At 45.1% G+C, this 19,195-nt stretch overlaps 1 protein-coding gene across 2 annotated transcripts in view; it reads right to left on the bottom strand.

Annotated features, from left to right (window-relative positions):
- Positions 1 to 19,195, bottom strand: part of zfr (zinc finger RNA binding protein) — a 127,921-nt gene that overhangs the window by 13,942 nt on the left and 94,784 nt on the right. The window contains exons 9-17 of one of the 2 annotated variants that reach the window (XM_054738181.2): positions 18,784 to 18,977; positions 18,570 to 18,689; positions 17,208 to 17,353; positions 9,294 to 9,459; positions 8,845 to 9,044; positions 7,481 to 7,631; positions 7,181 to 7,322; positions 4,255 to 4,352; positions 3,399 to 3,494 (exon numbers count right to left, since the gene is read on the bottom strand). In XM_054738181.2, coding sequence (XP_054594156.1) covers positions 3,399 to 3,494; positions 4,255 to 4,352; positions 7,181 to 7,322; positions 7,481 to 7,631; positions 8,845 to 9,044; positions 9,294 to 9,459; positions 17,208 to 17,353; positions 18,570 to 18,689; positions 18,784 to 18,977 — 1,313 coding nt within the window. The remainder of the gene's footprint in view (positions 1 to 3,398; positions 3,495 to 4,254; positions 4,353 to 7,180; positions 7,323 to 7,480; positions 7,632 to 8,844; positions 9,045 to 9,293; positions 9,460 to 17,207; positions 17,354 to 18,569; positions 18,690 to 18,783; positions 18,978 to 19,195) is intronic. The other variant, XR_011517048.1, reaches the window with a different exon arrangement.

Below are 19,195 nucleotides of genomic sequence, written 5' to 3'. Positions count from 1 at the left end.
AAGGAAGACAAACACATAGCCACATCTGGTGTGTGAACGTTGTAGTTGCAACAATAGTTTCCTGCTGTTGGGATGCCAGCTTTGCTATGAAGTGACCAGCCAGTCTGCACCAAGTGTCCAAGTACAGGGTAAGGACTCATTGCTATTAAGTTTGGTTTAAAACAGCACTACTTTGCGTGCCCGTGCACGGACTATATGATGGGCGTGGCATTGTAAAAGGTGTGATCGGTTGCCCAAGTCCCTTTTCAGCAGGGATGTGCTAACAGAGCTGGAGCTGAAACTTGCAAGGAGCACAACAGCTGTGGCACGTACGTTTAGGAAGCCCCTCAGGATGATGGCATTTTAAAAAAGCATGTATTTGAGTAATTATATAATTTAATGACCATCAGTTGATGAAGTTGTTGAACTCAATTCTGAAGAATTAGCTACGAAGCTAACGACAGTTAAAGCTCTACGAAGCCAACAATCAAACAATGTGGCTAGCAGCTGCGTGCTTAGCCGTAGCGAAAGCGAAAGGAGAAAGTCGATAGAGTCGACCCTTCAAACCACCAAATACAAAAACGAGAAGCCAACCTCTGAGACACGGCAGCACCTGTGGACGGTCTCAGGAAAAAAAAAACCATAAAAGCTGCCGTCTCACCGAAGGACCATGTGAGACAGAGCTGGGACAACTGCACTGGCCTCAGACGAACACACACACACACATACGCACACACTCTCTTTCGGGACATTGTCGGATGCAGGCAGGGCACAGAACTGAACGAGAACCGCTGAGAACACCGCAGCAGCACAGCTAATGCTGTAAAGAGGTATCCTAAGGAAGTTGTAAAATGCATACGACCACTTCTGCCTTTGATTTTGTTGTTTTGTACTTCCAACATTGGCACTAAACTAAAGGCATGTTAGCTAAAAAGTTAGCTTAACAATTGAGTCACTGGATCCCAGCAGACGGTTAGCGGAACGATTGATTAGCATTATTTAAAAGAAATATCAACAACCTTATGATAAAACCTATGTTTGGGCTTTTAAGAGCAGATCCTTTCAGCACAGTTGATCTCTGGAACACATCCCTCATGCATTATTAACACATTCCAATGCTAGGATTGTAACGATTACCGTAAATCCTCTAATACAGGCCCGGGCCTGTATTTGACTCAAGCTCGTCAAGCTCCAGGCCTTTATTGGAAGGAGGACCAGAATTAGAGGCAGGCCTCTATTTCTATTTGAGCAAAATGAACTAATGGTGGGCTGGAGTTTTTGACAATTAAAATTGCGCCCACATTTTCAAAGTTAAACACATTTCTTTTAACAACGGTAGTTCCTGCTTCAGCCCTCTCCCCCCTCCCCCTGCTTCAGCCCTCTCCCCCCTCCCCCCGCGCAGCGGCCGCAAACTCACTGATGCGCCTGCAGCCTCTCGGAGTTCCTGCTGCTCTAAACATTAAAATAATTATTTCATTTTCTGTTCCTCACTTCTGATTACCTTCAGTGGTGTCTGTTTGTTGCAACCAGCAGGTACAAAAACTAACTTGTTTTTATTTGACTATTTTTCTGTCCTGTCTGTTTATTATCTTCCTCCATCTCCTCTCAGTCCTACAGAGAAACTGCTACCTGTGTTCATATATATTCACCTTATGAGTTACCTTTGAACTGCAGTTCTAAAAGATCTACCGACCGCTAAAACAGCGGAGTGCTCTCTGCTTGCCGGCCGCACCGGTGAGGTGCGTCACCGGAGGACAAAACAGGTGATGCGCCCTGATCCACAGCAGCGAAACGCTTCAGGCACAAATAAAAGACAGAAAACATTAAAGGAAATGAGCCGACATGAACGATTGCGTGTTAAATTATTTTTTTAGGTGGCGACACCTGATTTGATAATGTTACTGTGGCCGTGCTCAGGACGCAGATGTCTGGAACCCGTCAACAATCAGAGCTTTGCATGTGCAAGCTGGTTAAGGTTAGGATGGGGGTGAGAGGAAGGTTAAATTGCAAGAGGGTCAACGTCACAATTTGGTTAAATGTCCGTTTTACGGCGGGTGTCAGTACCGACGCTCTGGCACAGCGCGTTGCCCCCCCGAGCGCAGGAGCTCGTCACCCGCTGACAGCAGGCTGCTGTCTTTTCCGAGGACTGCATCTTGCCGGTCATTATCACGTGACAGCGACTAGTCGATGACAGGCATAAAAAGTCACTACAGAGCGGTGAAGTCGACTAGTGACTAGTTCATACAACCCCTGCTACTGCTCCCCAGAGTGTTCTGCAGCATAATCAGCACGTTCTCTTTGAACTTGATTGTTGGGTATTTTTATAAATGTACCTTTTTGAGACCTAAAAGATGCCCATTCCACATCATGAATCTCTGTGTTGGTATGTTCATAAAAAGGTTGAGCAAAGATGTTAATTGAGAGAACTCTGTGCCTCTGTAATTTGAGACGGTCCGCCTTCTCCCCCCCCCCACACGTTGCTTGAATAAAACCACTGAAGACTCTGGGGAAGGGGGAGTCGCCTGGCAGCTAGCTCTGGATGTGTCATGGTGATCTCCCCCCCCCCCCCATTTGGCTAATTCAGTGTAAAATGGGTATATTTGTGACCCAGCAAATGTGATCACTTTTCTCTGTTAACCCATAATAAAGACATTAAAGAACCAAACTTCATGAATGTTTTTTGTGACAAAGAAGTATCTGTTCCAATCACTCTATCAGAGAAAAATCAGAGTTTTAGAAATAACGGGACACTCAGTAGAGCCATTATATTATATTTTTTACAAGTGTATGTAAACTTCTGACCACAACTGTATAAGGGGTGTGTGGCCAAAATAGTTTGGGAACAGCTGTTTTAGTGGTTTCTCTGCTATAACTCACTAAATTCAGTGGTTGGACCATTGGTGCAGCAGCTTATCAGGCTATGCAGAAGCCTGTTATTCACAAACCGACTGAAATCTGGTGTCTTGAAACAGAATTAAAACTAAAACATGCTGGACCTTCAGAAGCAGGATTGAGAAGCACACCAGCTGCTTCAAATGGGCTCCAGCAGCAGAAGACTACATCAAGTCCTGTCTCTCCTGTCTGGTAAGAACAGCAAAGTGAGACGCCAATTCACACAGGACCACCAAAGCTGGACCAGAAGAGACTGGAACAACCTTTCCTGGTCTGACGAATCTAGATTTTAAATTAAACATTCACATTTTGGATGCAGCTGTGTGATGGGGTCATCTCAGCATAGACCAGAACCTATAACCAATGTCTCCAACACCTTGTTGGATCATTGTCACGAAGAATCAAAGTGGGTCTAAAGACAAAGGGGTTCCAGCCCAGTACTAACAGAGTGTACCTGATAAAGTGGCTGGTAAGAGTATACTGCCCTTCAATGGAATGAGAACCCTGTCAACTTTCTTTGTTCTTACCCATCCAGGAAAAGGTGACCACGTAGGGACGCGCTGACAGAGGTCTCTCAGGATCCGGATGATGATCACACATGACTGGAGGCCATTGGCTCTAGCCTTTTGATGCAATAAATGTCAGTTTATGGAGTGACAAGAGATGACAAGTGAATCAGTTCCATCATAGAGGTCCAACCACTACTGTGCATAATGGAAGCTTAACTTTAGTTTCATGTGCAATAAGCTGCCATTCCCAGTAGTCGTGTACCTCGCGGTTAGTAAGGGAGTTCAAAGTTTGCAAAATGCACAAGAAAGGAGAACTTTTCTTGCCATCTTCTAAACTCTGGCCCCAAACTTATCCGGTTAACTCACAAACATGGACTGAGAGGTCTAACAGTCACCTTAGAGGAGTTTCCAGGGACTGATAGAGTTGAGGAAATCTGATTGACTTTGCCCATGTTTTTACTCAAGTAGCAAAATCACAGGAGACTCCTCAAACATCCCCTTTCTCTCAGTCCCCACTCTATGAAAAGTTAAGAATGAAAACAATACAAAAAGCCATTTGTGTGCTAGTTATTGTGCAGCCTTATGGATTCACACATTATTGTAATTAAGGTACTTTTTGAATATAGAATACAAGGATGCCATTTCATATAGTGTTTTATACGTGGAATTCAAATGGTTCTTGGATTTACGATGAAAACACACAGAAGACAATCAGGTATTACACTAGGTGGCATCCTTGAATGTACAAGATTTTCTTCAAATATAAATACTTTTACTTATGATTAGAACAGAAATGTGTGGAAAAAAAACAAATAAATTTACAAAGAATGCGTCTCATAAGGCTACAATAAGAAAGTAAAATGATGTTCCGAACCTGGAACCACTTAGCGTGGCGCAGAGCAGCCAGAGCGTCAAGGCATTTTTGCCTGTCCAAGACGTCCGCTGGGTCTTTCACCATACCTGAGGTTACATCTAAAAATGGATTTCAAGTGTCAAAACGTGATGAGGAATGGGTGTTTGACCAGGTTGGCGAGGCTGGCAGAGAACAAACACATTGCCACACATACCAACATTTCCTGCTGAAGCCGGTTCCACTCTGAAGAGCTTTAACATCGATACAACCTGAACGAATGAAGTTGCTGTTCAAGAGGATGAGTACTGACTGTCAGAGGCGATTTGGAGGCATGCCGAGGTCCAAGGTGAAGCCCAGGCTTGAGTTCTTAATGGTTTTCGTAAATAGTTATAAATATATTGTTGTAACTGGTCATAATATAAAAACTAGATGTCAACATGTTGGAATGCTGTTTAACTAGTGAGCATTCTAGTAGTCATCGTTGCCGGTTTGGATCCACAATGAAAAACTTCTCAATAGCTGAAATATTCTCTTTGACTGGGAACAACTGAAGAGTGGGGGTTTGCTTTGAAAAGCCTGTCCAACTGTTATATGATAAACTGGCTTTCCCATCACAGTGGGCATACTGTTTTCTGCATTAAGTAGCTTATGCTAACTGATTAGCAAGCAGGGATGCATGAAAGTATCAATATACTTAAATATTGATGTTTTTGTATTATGATGCTGAGCTGATACTTCAAAGCAGAGCGTTGGTGTTTTATTGGGAGTTTACATGCAAACGTTGGTGGTGCAACTTGAACTCTGACTGCTAAGTGTGTACTTCCCTCATTCCAACAGATAACACTGGACTTAGCCTATATCAGTCTTAAATATCGTAAACATCGTTTGCAATGTATTGTATTGTCTCCAATGTCCACTGCCACATTCTTGCCAATACACACCCATATTAGCAATGCACACATGACTTTTTGCTAGCTTCTTGTAGCTCATTGGGCGCGTTTCAGTGGCTGAAGTGAAAGCGGGTCTGAAAAAAACGCTAATGGGGTAGGGGCTTTCTATTCAGCATGTTGAAGTCATTTCTGATGAAACCTTTGGGTGAAACACACACCTATCAGATATAAAACAGCATTCTGTTGGAGGTTATCAGGTCCCAGCCTACTTGTTACTGATACTAAAACCGCCTCTGCCAATTGTACATCACTTTAAACTCGTTCCACACTTTAAACCACAGGTATCAAACTCCAGTCCTCGGGGGCTGTTATCCTTCATGCTCTAGTGTTTCTCCGCTTCAACACACCTGATTTCAATCAGCAGGTGATCAGCAGGCTTCTGCTGAGCCTGATGAGCTGCTGCACAGGGGACTCAGCTGTGTTGGAGCAGGGAAACAACAGAAAGATGCAGGATACAGCCCTAGAGGGCTAAAGTTTGACACCCCTGTTAGGAATTGACTCAGTAATAAAAATCTGATTTTTTTGTTTAGTTGGGAATCATCGGTGTTTAGAATGAAAAAGATCCAGGCCAGAACCATTTTATCAGGTAGATGAACACAGTTAAACGTTACAAACACTCATTTTGGTGTAGATTTTCTCACTGTAACCCAAAAGTTCCCATGGTCCAGAACCATTTAAGTGAACTGGGCGGCAGAAATAAAGCCTAGCAAATGGAAGAGAGGAGACCTGATAAAAAGGGGCGTGGCTGCAGTAGGTGTGGCAACGTTTTTGAGATGTGAGAAAACCTTGGTCAAAAATCCTTCCGAGACTGTTGGCTTCTTCTAAATCTCTGATGGAAACGGTCTAGTAGTAGAGCGTGCCTCAGGGATAATAGGGTCTCTGTGCTGGACTGTGTGCTACTAAAACATCCCAGAGGAGGAAGCAATGATTGCTGCAGAGAAAACAAAACGACGACCAGTAATCAAAGGGTTAGATATCACAGCATGCATTCCTGATGTCAGCAGGCTAGAATTTGACCCCAGCAATCACTGTTCATGAAAGACTTGTGCTCAGATGCAACCAGAACGTCTTTACAATGGTCTTCTACTCCTCTAAGAACTGCTGTGAAGATCAGATTTAAAACAGCACAGTTCAGAATCCAACGTCCACATTCGCACCAATAAGATTACTTTTAAATATTTTAAAAGTTTGAATTAGCTTAAGATCTACCCAGAGACCAGAGTTGTGTTCATGAACGAGGATGTCTTAACTCAGGGGAGCCTTTCAGAACGGACGACTTGAGCCTGGTGAACCCCTCACCGTTACACAAAAGGAAAAACATTTGTTTCCTGTGGGAAAATGACATCCATTTCCTGAATGTGAGAAACACCTTAGCACACTGAAGTCAAATCAAACTGGAGGTACAGACGTGGCCCCAGGTGTCTACGTCTAAGTCTCATGTGGCCAAAGGTGTAATGATGTCTTCCATTGATTAGAGCCAACAATACAAATGGAAACAATCTCCTGAAACACAGGAAACAAAATCGAATCTCACCTCGGAATAAATGGACTTAAGAAAATGCAAACACTGATCATGCTTCGCTCCAGGATCAAATAAAGTATCTGAGAGGAAGGAGTCACAGAGGAAAGGGTGGAAGAGCAGTACTGCTGGCACTTGGCTGTCTGGTGACATGAGTGAAGGGTCTGTAATACATTACATCTGATACAGTATTTTACAGGTCAGATGCTTTTTCTGTTGCTCGAAAGAAGACGGAGAAGTATTTTCATGCAAACCCTGATGAGCTCCGACTCTCTAGGGACGTTTCTATCATCTCTTCAATTGACCATGAATCAAAATGCCTTTTGGATGGATCTTATTTCAACCCAAAGATCTCTGCGGAGTGCCAGCAGGAAAATGCTCTTAAAGAGAACAACCAACATACTGCGACTGGTTGTGTAAAGAGAAAACAGGAAGACAAGTAGAACAGTGCTAGTAAGGACATGATGGCTTTCCCAACCTCCATCCCGGCCAGCGTCCTCTCTGATGACAGGTGAAGTCAGCGTGATTGTCACTTGCATCTTTGATTCACTGAGAGATGTTAGAATGATGGCTGCCTCCGGGATCGATGCCTTCACCTCATATTTCTCTGGTGTCACTATCTGAGAGAACAAACGGTAAATATTCTTCATTAAGCTGACCAAACAGGAAGTGATCTCAGTAAACTAAAACTGGACTTTTCCAATAGAGTTATACATTCTAATTCAGAGAGGAAATAAGGAGCACAAGCGTGAAATATGTGTAAAAGAGGAAAATGTACAGTTAGCTGTTTCGGGAGGTGCTCCACTATGCAGGTGAGGAGGCTCTTAGTGGGTTTCTCAGAGCAGAGTAGAACCAGGTTCACGTTCTTGTCTCCACGTAGAAGCAAACCTTTGGCCAAAACTCCAACCCTCATCACTCCCTTCAGGACTCTAGACATGGACAGAGGGAGAGGGGGTACACACTTACTGTTAACTCATTCACTGCCGTTCATGACTAAAGTCGTCATTGGCATTTTTTTTACTGTGCGGGCGTCGGACGAGCCCCCGCACCGCGAGAACAAACATCTAAGCTCTGAAACCGATCTTCATCCGCATACGTCACACGTCACGTGATCAGGAGGCAGAACATCCATGTGTTAGGAGATCGTTTTGGGCCGTTCCCGTGAAAAAAAGTGAGGCCCGAACCCGAAAAGCGTCTGCCGATCACAATTCAACAACGGACTGTGAAAGAACGGATAGCGCTCGAAACACGCGGACTCTTCCTGATGTAAGGTGAGTCTCGTCTTTGTTTTGGCAGTTTTGGCGTCGACATCATGCTAGCGTGCAACGTTGTGTGACTCTTAAAAATCAGTGGAAACAGTGAGAAATGGCTGCCAGCGAATGAATTAACGAAAGGCATTTCATAAAGAACACCTAGAAATACGTTTTTAAAAGACCGGTAACAGTCGACAAAATTAGCACTTTGGGATTTCTTTTGTGAATGTAAAGTATATTATAAATAAAATGTATTATTATTATTATTATTACATCATCTCTATTATAAATAAACCCACTACTATCACATTGTTAGCATTTTATTAGCTTATCTTAGCATTAGCTCCATGTACTAGTTCACAGGGATGAATGTACATTATGCTGTAGGAAGTATTCAGACACGGTTAACACCACTTTCTGTGTATCCTCCTATAATCCTGGCTGGTACCAGAGGTTTACTGGTTACTGTGTAAGTTTGGCGCTGGGTTACAAAACAACCAGTACTGGAAGCTCCCCCTGGTGGAAAAGCAGCACTACTGGTCAACGCGGTAAGCTCGCAGAAATAATTAGCTGTACAGGCCAGGGGAAAAATAAAAAAATACTTACTTTTTCTCATAGAACAGGGTCAGAGGGTCAAACTTAAGGATTTCTAAAGTTATTTAATAATTCTAACTTGCGTACCACAACTTTAGGAGCTTACAGCTTTGACTTACAAACTTCATTGAAGTTTTAAATTGGTGAGAAGACATGAGGCGTTAACATCCTGAAGCACCTTTTGATTTTTTCCACTGTGTTTAGGTTTTAAGAGTCTCATTGAGTTTGATGGCACCTCTATATAAGAAATGAGAATTGAAATGAGTAGATAATTACTGAAGTCCGGTTCCCACACCTGTCTTTGGCTGGTTCCTTCTCCCCGTCTTCCTCCTTAGGGCTGTCCTGCTCTGAAATGATGTCCGACACCAGTTTGAGGGCTCTCTCTGTGATTGATACAATTTTCTGAATGGACTGGAGCTCATCTTCTGAGGGGTAGATGATTGCATGTTTGTTCATGACATATCGGTCGTCAGAAGAGTCAGGGCGACGGGGAGGCTGAGAAAAAAGTACACATTTCCATTTTCCCACACAGCTCACAACTGAAAGGTCTCTAAATCGCTTTAATTATAAAGTTTAGTCCTGAATGTCAGTCAGCCAACATGTTCTAACACAGAGTATTTAAGGGCTTACATGAGGTCTGCCAGTAAGACTGAGCTGCTGCGATCATCAGTGATTATCGTACATATCTACCAAAGTTCAAGACTATGGCTTCAAACCGAACCTCACCACTAAAGTTCTTCTCACCATGGGACCCTGTGGCTGCAGACCAGACATGTTGGGTCGAACTCCAAGCAGACCAGGAGGACCAGGAGGGCCCTGTGGATAGCCTCCATCCGGCATACGCCGCCGCTCATCCCAGTGATGCTGCTCCTCTTCCATACGTCTCCAGTACATGTCCTCTTCATAACGCCTACAAGGAAATTTTTTGTTATATTCAAGTCTTACAGTCATGTAGATAACACCCAGATTATTTTAATATAAGCTACCTTCACACTGCAGGCAAAGTGCTTCAGATCACATTTTTCCCCCACATGCGACCCACATCTGATTTTTTATGACAGTCTGAACAGCACAGATCATTTATGTTATTAACTCGATCCATGTCATTTTGACATGTGGTGCTGACTCAGATACATATCTGATAGGTCATGATTTATCTGGTTGCAAGATGTGCCGATGAATCCCTCACAACTTGGAGCACTTCCACGTTAACCTTGGCACCTTATTTTTGTGTGTGTATCGTTTTAATAAAAGAATGCTTTAACATGATAATTATCATGTTGGTACAGTAATCCCTCGCTACTTCGCGGTTCGTTCATCGCGGATTCGCTGCTTCGCGGATTTTTTCTTTGGAGCATTTTTCAGGGGGAATTCGCAGATTCGCGGTATTTTTCACTGATTCGCGGTATTTTTCTATGCGAAATATCAAGGAATTCTTGTTTTTTTATCAATTTCATCATTAAATGCACTTTTTGTAATAAAACTAAAAAAAAAAAACAAGTAAAAAAATTTTTTTCTTGAGTTTTACCCAGAAAAAGAGAATGTGATCATACGATAATTCAATATAGTACTGTATGTCAGACAGGTCGGCTGGATTCGGGTGTTGAGCTTGTAGGGAGCGTGGTTTCACAGACGCGGAAGTGAGAGCGTCGGTGAAACGCCGGCTGATCTAGGAAACCCCCGAGCGTTCGAGCGTCAACAAAGTGACACGGAAATGCCGGGCTTTCCAGAAGTAAGTAAGATAACTTACTATGAGCTGATAGTTCGTTGGATTGATCGGTAGGTTGGAAACTCTGATCATGAATCTGAAGAAACGATGACTGAGTGGTGAGCTGGAAAGGCGACTTCCGTTTATAGCCGCGGTTTGTGACGTAGGTGCGACATGGAGGGAATCCCCGCGAGGGGCATGCTGGGAGTCCCTACTTCGCGGATTTTCACCTATCGCGGCCAGGTCTGGAACGCATCTACCTCGATAAACGAGGTATTACTGTATTAGAACTAGGGGTTTAGCGATCCGACTTGATCAGTGCTGATACAGACGCCTGGGCTTTGTGTACTTGTCGATACCCAACACCAGTCCGATACTATTGGCGAATTAATCAACTCCCACCTTATACCTTTCTTGAAGAGACTAAAGGCACCAGACTTAACTAAGACAAATTAACAGATGTAAAATATGAAATTAAACCAACATTTAAAGTGAAAAATTAACCTTTTTTTGGGACTTTATTGCAGACTTATATTTTTAAGAATCAGTTCATGGTGTCTGTTAACTTTAACCAATACATGTACATTAGACGGTATTGGGGCCGATACGAGTATTGGTGCATCCGTAATTAGAATGCTTAACGAAAAAAAAATTTGCCTTTAAAAAAGTCAGGCAGTTGAATGCACAGAGCGTACATGTGCTGGCGCATGGTCAGAATGGTACTTGAGCCTGGAAACCCCCCCGACTCCTTCTGGGAACAGTAGTTACATTCCCTTTGAGTCAATTCCTGGGTACAACACGTATGGTATGGGACATTTAACACGCCCGCAGAGCACTCACCAGAAACCCAAGCCTAAGGAGTGATGCTTTGGTGTGAGCTTTGTGATCCAGCAGACAGAACAGAGTGAGCCGTTGACAGTGCAGTCACATCTAAACGGTAAAACCGAATAAGTGCGCGGTGAAGACCAACTGGCAGCAGCGCAGATACTGCTCACTGGGACTCCTTTTAAAAGGCTCATTATGTAGCCACACCTATGGCTGAATGGACTCTCACTCCCTGAGGCAAACGGAGACCCTTGCTTACATGAGCAAAAAAAATGGCCTCCACCAGCCAGTGGGAGAGTCTCTGTCTGGACAAAGCTTTACCTCTGGCTGGACTAGCAAAACACAGAAACAGCTGATCGCACAACCGCGTACTCTGAGCGAGGTTAATGTAGTTATGTAATGCGTACTGGGCACAGAAGATGAAGCCTACTTTGTTTCTCGGAAGTAAGAGGAGGCAGATGAAAACTAGCTGTAGCTGGATGGGATCACTTTTGGGAGATGAGAAGCATTGGGCCGTACTGTGACCTTACAACCACCAGCTGAGAATTGCAAACATGAAGGGTGCACTAAAAGGGCATGCAGGTCCCAGACACATTTGGCAGATGCCATCGCAAGAAGCAGACTCGTCTTATATGATACAATTTCATTTCAATCGATTCAAGTGGTTCAAATGGTGCATTACACTGAGCATCCAGCAAACCTGCCAGGTCCCAAGAAGGAACGCTTGGTTTAATTCCTGGTCTCAGTCTGCGGACCCCTTACAGGAAACAAACAGCTAAAGGGTGTGCACCCAACATCGCCCCATCAATGCCAACATGGCAAGCAGAGATGGCTGCCAAGTAAACCTTGACTGTGGAGTAAGATAGTCCTCCCTCCACCAGTTCCTGTAAGAACAATACCACAGCTACGATGGGGCTCTTCTCAAAAGCCATCCAGTTGTATAAACTTCTAGTGGATGTTGCCCTAGCACACTGAATAGTCTCAACCACAGCCAAAGGGAGACCCCTTGGCCAATAAGCTGGACCTCTCAGCAGGTAGACATGTTACATCCACAACTCTGGGCATGGATGAAGTATTTCTCCCTCCGCCTGCGAAAGGAAATCAGGACAGGGAGGGGGCTCCCAGTGCTCCTCCACCAGCAAGATGATTATCTCCGCATACCATGACTTTGTGGGCCAGCAAGGGGCCACCAGAGTTAAGGTTAGGCCTTGTTCGCGTACCCTTTCCAGTTTTGAAGGAATTATCTCCACCAGATGAAATGCATACAGAAAATGGCCTGTATTTGATGTAGCGCCTTCTAGAGTCCTGGAACCCCCCAAGGCGCTTTACAACAATCAGTCATTCACCCATTTACACACACATTCACACGCTGGTAGGGATGAGCTACGATGTAGCCACAGCTGCCCTGGGGCGCACTGACAGTTTATGTGCAGCAGCAAATCAACTATCCTGATTAACAAGGTTATAAAAGCTCATAAATGAAAAATCACTTTGATGTGTGGGGGAACTTTTCCAGGCCCTCTTTAGCAGGGTGGGACTGGGAGGAGAGTGCTGTAGCCTTTTAGCTGGAAGCTAACCGGAGCCTGGGGCTAACGGTGGGTTGGTTCACCGGCACGTGTCGGAGTCAGCCCGGTTACTATCAGCTGCTTAACGACACCGAGCGGACTCACGTTCACGTTTGAAAGCAGCGCTGATTCCAGAACCCTCAGCACAAAGTGCGTTCGTTAATCTGAGCCAGCATGACGAACAAGGGAAGCGAGCGGCAGCGGAAAGCGGAGGCGGAGCGGAGATAGTGGAATTTTGGGGTAAGGGTCTACGTAGGGGGCGGGCGTATTACGTGAACGGACCCATCTGATTGGCCGCATATCAGAAGGGCTACATTTGATTGGTCAAATAATACTTCCGTGTAAAAAACAGAGCTGGTTTACAAAAAGTTGATGTATGACACGGATGGAAATGTTTGAACCAAACATTTATCGCCGTTTTTGACGTGCTTTGCGATGGGCCTATCGCACGTCCTGTTATCCCGATGACGATAATTTTTTGAGATATTGTGCAGCCCTAGTTAAGTGTCTAGCCCAAGGACACAACGGCAGCGACAAACTGAGCAGTGCCCGAACCTGCGACCTTCCGATCACGAAGAAGCACATTGGGCCACTGATGAGCCAGTGCGTCTAACATCAATGACGCATTCTGATCTTTTATGGAAAAGAACAGAGGGCATTGGGTGTTGTCTTTGGCTGCAAACAGATCTACAGCTGCTCTCCCGAACCACTGCCAGATTAGGGTCACCACTAGCGGGTGCAGTTTCCACTCCCTCACCACTGGGCTGGTCCTGGACAGCAGGTCCGCTTGCAGATCCAAGTGCCCAGGTACATGTGTCACTCTGATAGACATAAGCCAAACACTGCACCACTGGAGGAGTTAGCCAGACAAGTCCAGCATGGGAAGTGAACGAGTGCTCCCCGGTCTGTTTATATACGATATCACTGTGGTGTTGTCTGTTCGTATCAGGACATGCTGATTATTCAGGATCACCTGAAAATGTCTCAGACCTAGCCAAACTGCTAATAGTTCCAAGCAGTTGATGTGGAGCTTGGACTGAGTTAGAGGCCAACCCCCTCTCACCGCCATGCCATAGCAAATGTCTCCCCATCTTTACAGGGAGGCATCTGTGGACACCACCTTTGTGAAACGACACTCTGCCTATCGGCGAACCTCGGTACAGGAGACCAGGCTTCCTCCATGGGCGAAGGGCCAACATGCACGCAGCTGTTACTGTTAGCTTTCTGTGCAGGTGATGTGTTGTGCACAGCTGGTGGGCACGGGTCCAGCACTGAGCAGTAAGAGGATCAGGAGCAGTAAGAGTGGCACCACTGAAATCGAAGAAGCCATCATTCCCAGTAGTTGTCTTACTGCTCAGAAGCACAGTTTGCGTCCCAACTGAACTAGAGCTAGATGCCTGTGGATCGCTGTTATTGTGTGCTCTGAGAGACGGGCTTGGCACCATAGGGAGCAAATCTCCAGACCAAAGAAAGAGAACTGTTGACTCGGGGTCAGTGGGCTCTTTTGGAAATTAACCAGAAAACCCAGATTGTGGATGTGAGACAAGACCTGCTGTAGCTGTTCTGGCGCTCTTTCTCCAGAACTGGTTATTAGCATCCAGTCATCCAGATATGCTAGGATGCGAATGCCCTTCTCTCTGAGTGGGGTGCCACACCTGAAAAATGGCTGCGGGTCTCTTTTTCCAATCTTCCATCTAAACATCTGTTTGCTGGACATTCATCCTCTCATCCACTAAACTACAGAGAAGTAAAAATCTGTCAAGAGGGCTGCAATATCTGGACTTTCTCACGGTCCACTCTGTGAGCGCATCACACCTGCTGTCACAGAGCAGATAAACCTCTCTCTCTGCAACAAAACGCTACTGAACCGTCCTTATTGGATAAATATGACATTTCCACCAACAGCAAAGGGACCTCATGTTCTTGTGTTTTATTTTTTATGTTCCTGAGCTCATCTCCTCTCAGCTCTCACAGATCACAGAATCACGGTTTTCACAAATCAGCTGATGGTCTAAAAATGTAGTTTAATTATTTTAGTCTAATTCCGGATTAACTTGGACTACTAACAGAAATAATAACTGGTGTGTAGTTAATGATCCGCATTTTAAACATTAATTGAAACTGACGCTCAGAGAGGCGGAGTCTTGCTGCTGCAGCATCCCAGAGGTGTGTTTTCATTGGTTGATTGCAGACAGGAGTCGTAGGTATTCGTGCAGTGTTAAGGTTGTTGGAGGCTGATTTGGTAGTGAGACGGCTCAAAAAGCTGTCAGTCGATCTGTACATTCACAAATATGCAAATTACCCTCATGTTCACCAGTTCGTGTCATGACTCTGCTCAGGGTGAGGCATTTGACAAAGACGGTCAAAAGTTGCAGTGTGAACCGGGCATTAGGCAAGGCCAACGCGGGGAGCCAGATTCTGATAACATTTATTGTTTTGGAGCAGGCCAGAGATAACATTTCCTCTCTGCCTTAGTTTTACTGGTCACAGGAGTATCCAACCAGCCAGATAATGGTGGTTAATCCCATCAGTGCCATGCAGTGGCATTCTCCATCATGGTATCCATCATGCGTGCGAATTTAGGAATGGCCTCCAGGTTGCTACAAAGAGAATCCAGCTTGTGATTCACCTGCAGCAACATCTTAGTCTGAGCGCTCAGCGCATGGAGAAAAAATAAAATCAGATTTACTCAAAAAATTGTAGTTGAGCATCAAGGTCTACAGTGTGAACATAGCCTTTAATTCACACATGAATGAGAACCGAGCTGCTGATGTTGAGTTGGACCACAAACCTGTGCAGCTCCCACATGCTACCTGTGTGGCTACCTACTGGGACCAATCATGGCGGAGACTGATTCTGATTTTTATGTACAATGATCAGCATGAGAGGCTCGTCTGGGATTTTCCTGGACAACACCTGCAGCACAGAGGCCGTCAGCATAGCTCGACTTAATTCAACTCTACGTGTTTCAGATGGTGCTTCATTACAACTGAAACGGAATGTGGGGATGCACTCGCAAGCACGGTGTGATTCGTATGCAACTCAAAACCACACCACACCACAACAGTGGTGGTGATATTTAATGATGTGCGCAGCTGGTGGTTTTTGTCAGACTCTGAAGCAGGAAAACGGCTGTAGACAGCGAGGCAGAACACTCTAGATATCTTACCAAATCGATTACAGTCGTGCCGAGTAAGCATAAACAAAATGGGAACAATTAAAACTTCTAAAAAAAAAAAAAATTCAACAAGATTGATAAGAAAATTTTTGTACTGCTCGAGACCGACCTGGGCTGCAACCCTAACCTAATCCGAAGCTTGTTAGGGTTTCAGGTTCCAGTTAGGTTTAAGTTTCACTCAAACGTGTGCCGATTGGACTTTTAATTCATCCATCGGCAAACTGGCCACGCCCTTCAGCAATCATTTAAAAATATTTTTTCATGTCTATAATTCAAACGACAAGAGTGATGAGGTCACAGGCGTGGGTGTTGGTTAGGAGCCAGGCAGCAGAATTCTGGATGTGTTGAAGTCTGGTGAGGGTTTTGGATGGGACACCATACAGCTGTTATTGATGTGGCCCAGTAGTCACTGAATTTTACCTCTGAGGACCCCCTTGCTTGTGTCCAGGACAAGCCGGACCCCCAACACCACCCCCTACAGGCATACACACATTAAATGTGATCATTTACTATTTTTATGCAGACACAGTGTTGTAACTTATACTGTAGGGTGTGTTATTGGCACATAAATGCAAATTTTACAAATAAAATATTGGTAACCTCACAACTTCAGTGAAAACAAAACTGTGGGGACCCCTTTAGGGGCCTGGAGGGCTGCCAGGCTTATAAAGTGCTGGGGAAAACCCTGTGCTGGCTGACAGGTCAGAAGTGGTGTGTATAGAGCAAACCAACTACGGTGCAGGTTTTAGTTAACCGACGCATCATATAGCCGAGGACATTTGAAAAACAGCATTTCACATGGAACCCTCAAGGCCTACTTCCACAAATTTAGTAAGAACCATTGTTATTGGTGGAGTGCTCTGTGCTGAGTGTGTATGGCCCACACCCTGCCCACGTTGCCTGCTGGTGGTGGTCGGAGGGACCGGTGGCGCCGGTGCTCGGCAGCCTCGCCTCTGTCAGTGCGCCCCAGGGCAGCTGTGGCTACATCGTAGCTCATCCCCACCAGTGTGTGAATGAGTGTGTGAATGGATGAATGATACACTGTAGTGTAAAGCGCTTTGGAGTCCTTACTCTGAGAGGCACGGGAGAAGTGCGGGTCATTTATTATTTGTCATTATCACAGAGCGTCTATAATCATGGCATAAATGTGTTCTTTTCATCTGTGGTACACCTCTACCTATCTTAAGGTGGAAGGCTGTGGCGGAAAGCGACGGCTCATCGTGTTTCATCCCATTCTGAAGGAGATCTCCAGCTGAGGCCTCTGATCAGGAGAGTGGTCATCTAAAAGCCTCCTGTGATCTTGTGACAGCCATTTCTTTATGGTCTCTTGTGTTACTTCTGCGGTGATTTGTGAAACGGGCCTTAGGTCTCCTTAGCTTTACCTCATTTCCATTCTCCAACGCTCCTCCTCTTCTCTTCTTCTCCAGTATTCTTCTTTCTGCATCTGCTTCCTCATCTTCTCTTCTTGAATCTTTCTAGCTCTGATGCTGGGTTTGACCTCTACCTGCAGGTCAGGGTTGACCTTTTTCTATAAAAGCAATAAGACAGACCCAACATAATTATGGCGGTCATCTCAGAAACTCGACACCTCAAACAGTCATTCTCTGGAACGGAGAGGAGCTTTCTTAGCAGGGGTCTCTGACACGTCGCTCGCAAACTACTGACAAGGTTTCCCCTAGCGCTTTGCAAGCCTGGCGGCCCACCAGGCTTAACTCATTCTCTGGGGGAAACCCTGTACTGGTGACCCTTGAAGCAGCCAGTGAGCCATCCTGCCTGACTTTATAAATGAGGCCCCAAGTCTTTTCTACCCTTAGCTGCTTTCTGTAGACCTTAGTTGTGGATAATCTCCACAGGTCAGCAAAAGACCAGGGGCCTCATCTATCAGGCTGGCTTACGCACAAAACGGGGTCGGAAAACTGCGTAAGCAACTTTCCAGGCAAACTTTGGGATTTATAAAAGAAAACGTAGCGGAAAAATGTGCGAAACTTTAAGTTGACTAAGGACCTGGCTTACGCACGTGTTGGACATGGAGAGCACCTGCAGTGCTGCTGCTGAGAAGATACAATTATGGATTCCTGCAGCGTTATCTCTTGTAGAGCTTCGTGTCACACAGAACAAGCAGAAAGTGGGCGTGTTGAGGGTGGGATGAGACTCAGAAAGACCTGAGAACCTTTCTAGGTAGAGTGTGATTTATAAAGACACGGTTCGGTATTTTCCATCTACCCTATTTTTAGTCCCTGCTCCGTTGGGGTACCTGCAAGGCTGAGTGGGGCCGGCATCGTGAATCTGGCCGCTGATTGGCTAGGGGGCAAAGTCACTGGTTGCTCCAGCTCTGGTCATCATATGTTGATATGTTTACATATATACCCTTTCTCAGTGGCCTAGTGGTAGAGTGTCCGCCCTGAGACTGGCATATCAGGGTTCGATTCCTGGTCGGGTCATACCAAAGACTTAAAAAAAAATGGGACCCAATGCCTCCCTGCTTGACACTCAGCATTAAGGGGTTGGATTGGGGGGTTAAACCACCAAATAGTTCCCGAGCGCGGCTGTGTCTGCAGCTCACCGCTCCCCCAGGGGATGGGTCAAATGCGGAGAACAAATTTCGCACACACACCTGTGTGTGTGTGACAACTAATGGGACTTTAACTTTGATTGTGTAAAATAATTGTTATATTTTACCAAATAAGGCTGAAAAATCCCCATGCACTGGAATGAAGATATGAGGATACGGAGTCAGTCCTAACCTTGTACTGCAGGCGGTGCCTCCGCCCTTTCAGGTGCATCTCTTTAGCGTTGGGATCGTTGAAACTGCATTCACACAACTTGCAATGAAAACGGATGACTTTGCCTTCATCGTTCCGAACCTGGAAAAGAACGTGTGTGCATGAAAACAGTGATGAGTAGCATACCTGAACGCGTAGGGTGGATCTCATATGTCAGATAATATCAGAGACGTACTTCTTCAACATAATCATGTCCAACAGGTTGGACATCACTCTGCAGTGAAATCAGAGCTGATGTGGACAAAGACTCAGAGACATCAGTTTTGGAGTCTTGAGAAGCCAACGACAGCACTGAAGGCTTACAGCTGTCTACTTTGACCTCCACTCTCGTCTCCTCCATCTTCCCAGTAGTATGCAATTTATTCCCACCTGAGAGGAAAAATAACAGTATCAAACAATCTAAAAACTAAAGTGTATTCTAAATCACCACAATGGTTTAAACCAGGGGTGTCAAACTCATTTTAGCTCAGGGGCCACAATGAGGAAAATCTAGTTCCAAGGGGGCCAGACCAGTAAATTAAAACCTGCTTTTCTCCCAGTCATTGAGGGCGCACCATCTGTAGCGAGGCTTACAACGCGGGACCATT

Source organism: Nothobranchius furzeri, chromosome 17 (assembly GCF_043380555.1).
Source record: "Nothobranchius furzeri strain GRZ-AD chromosome 17, NfurGRZ-RIMD1, whole genome shotgun sequence".
NCBI lineage: Eukaryota > Metazoa > Chordata > Actinopteri > Cyprinodontiformes > Nothobranchiidae > Nothobranchius > Nothobranchius furzeri.
Note: the sequence above shows the minus strand (reverse complement) of the source record. Positions and strands in the feature narration are given on the sequence as shown.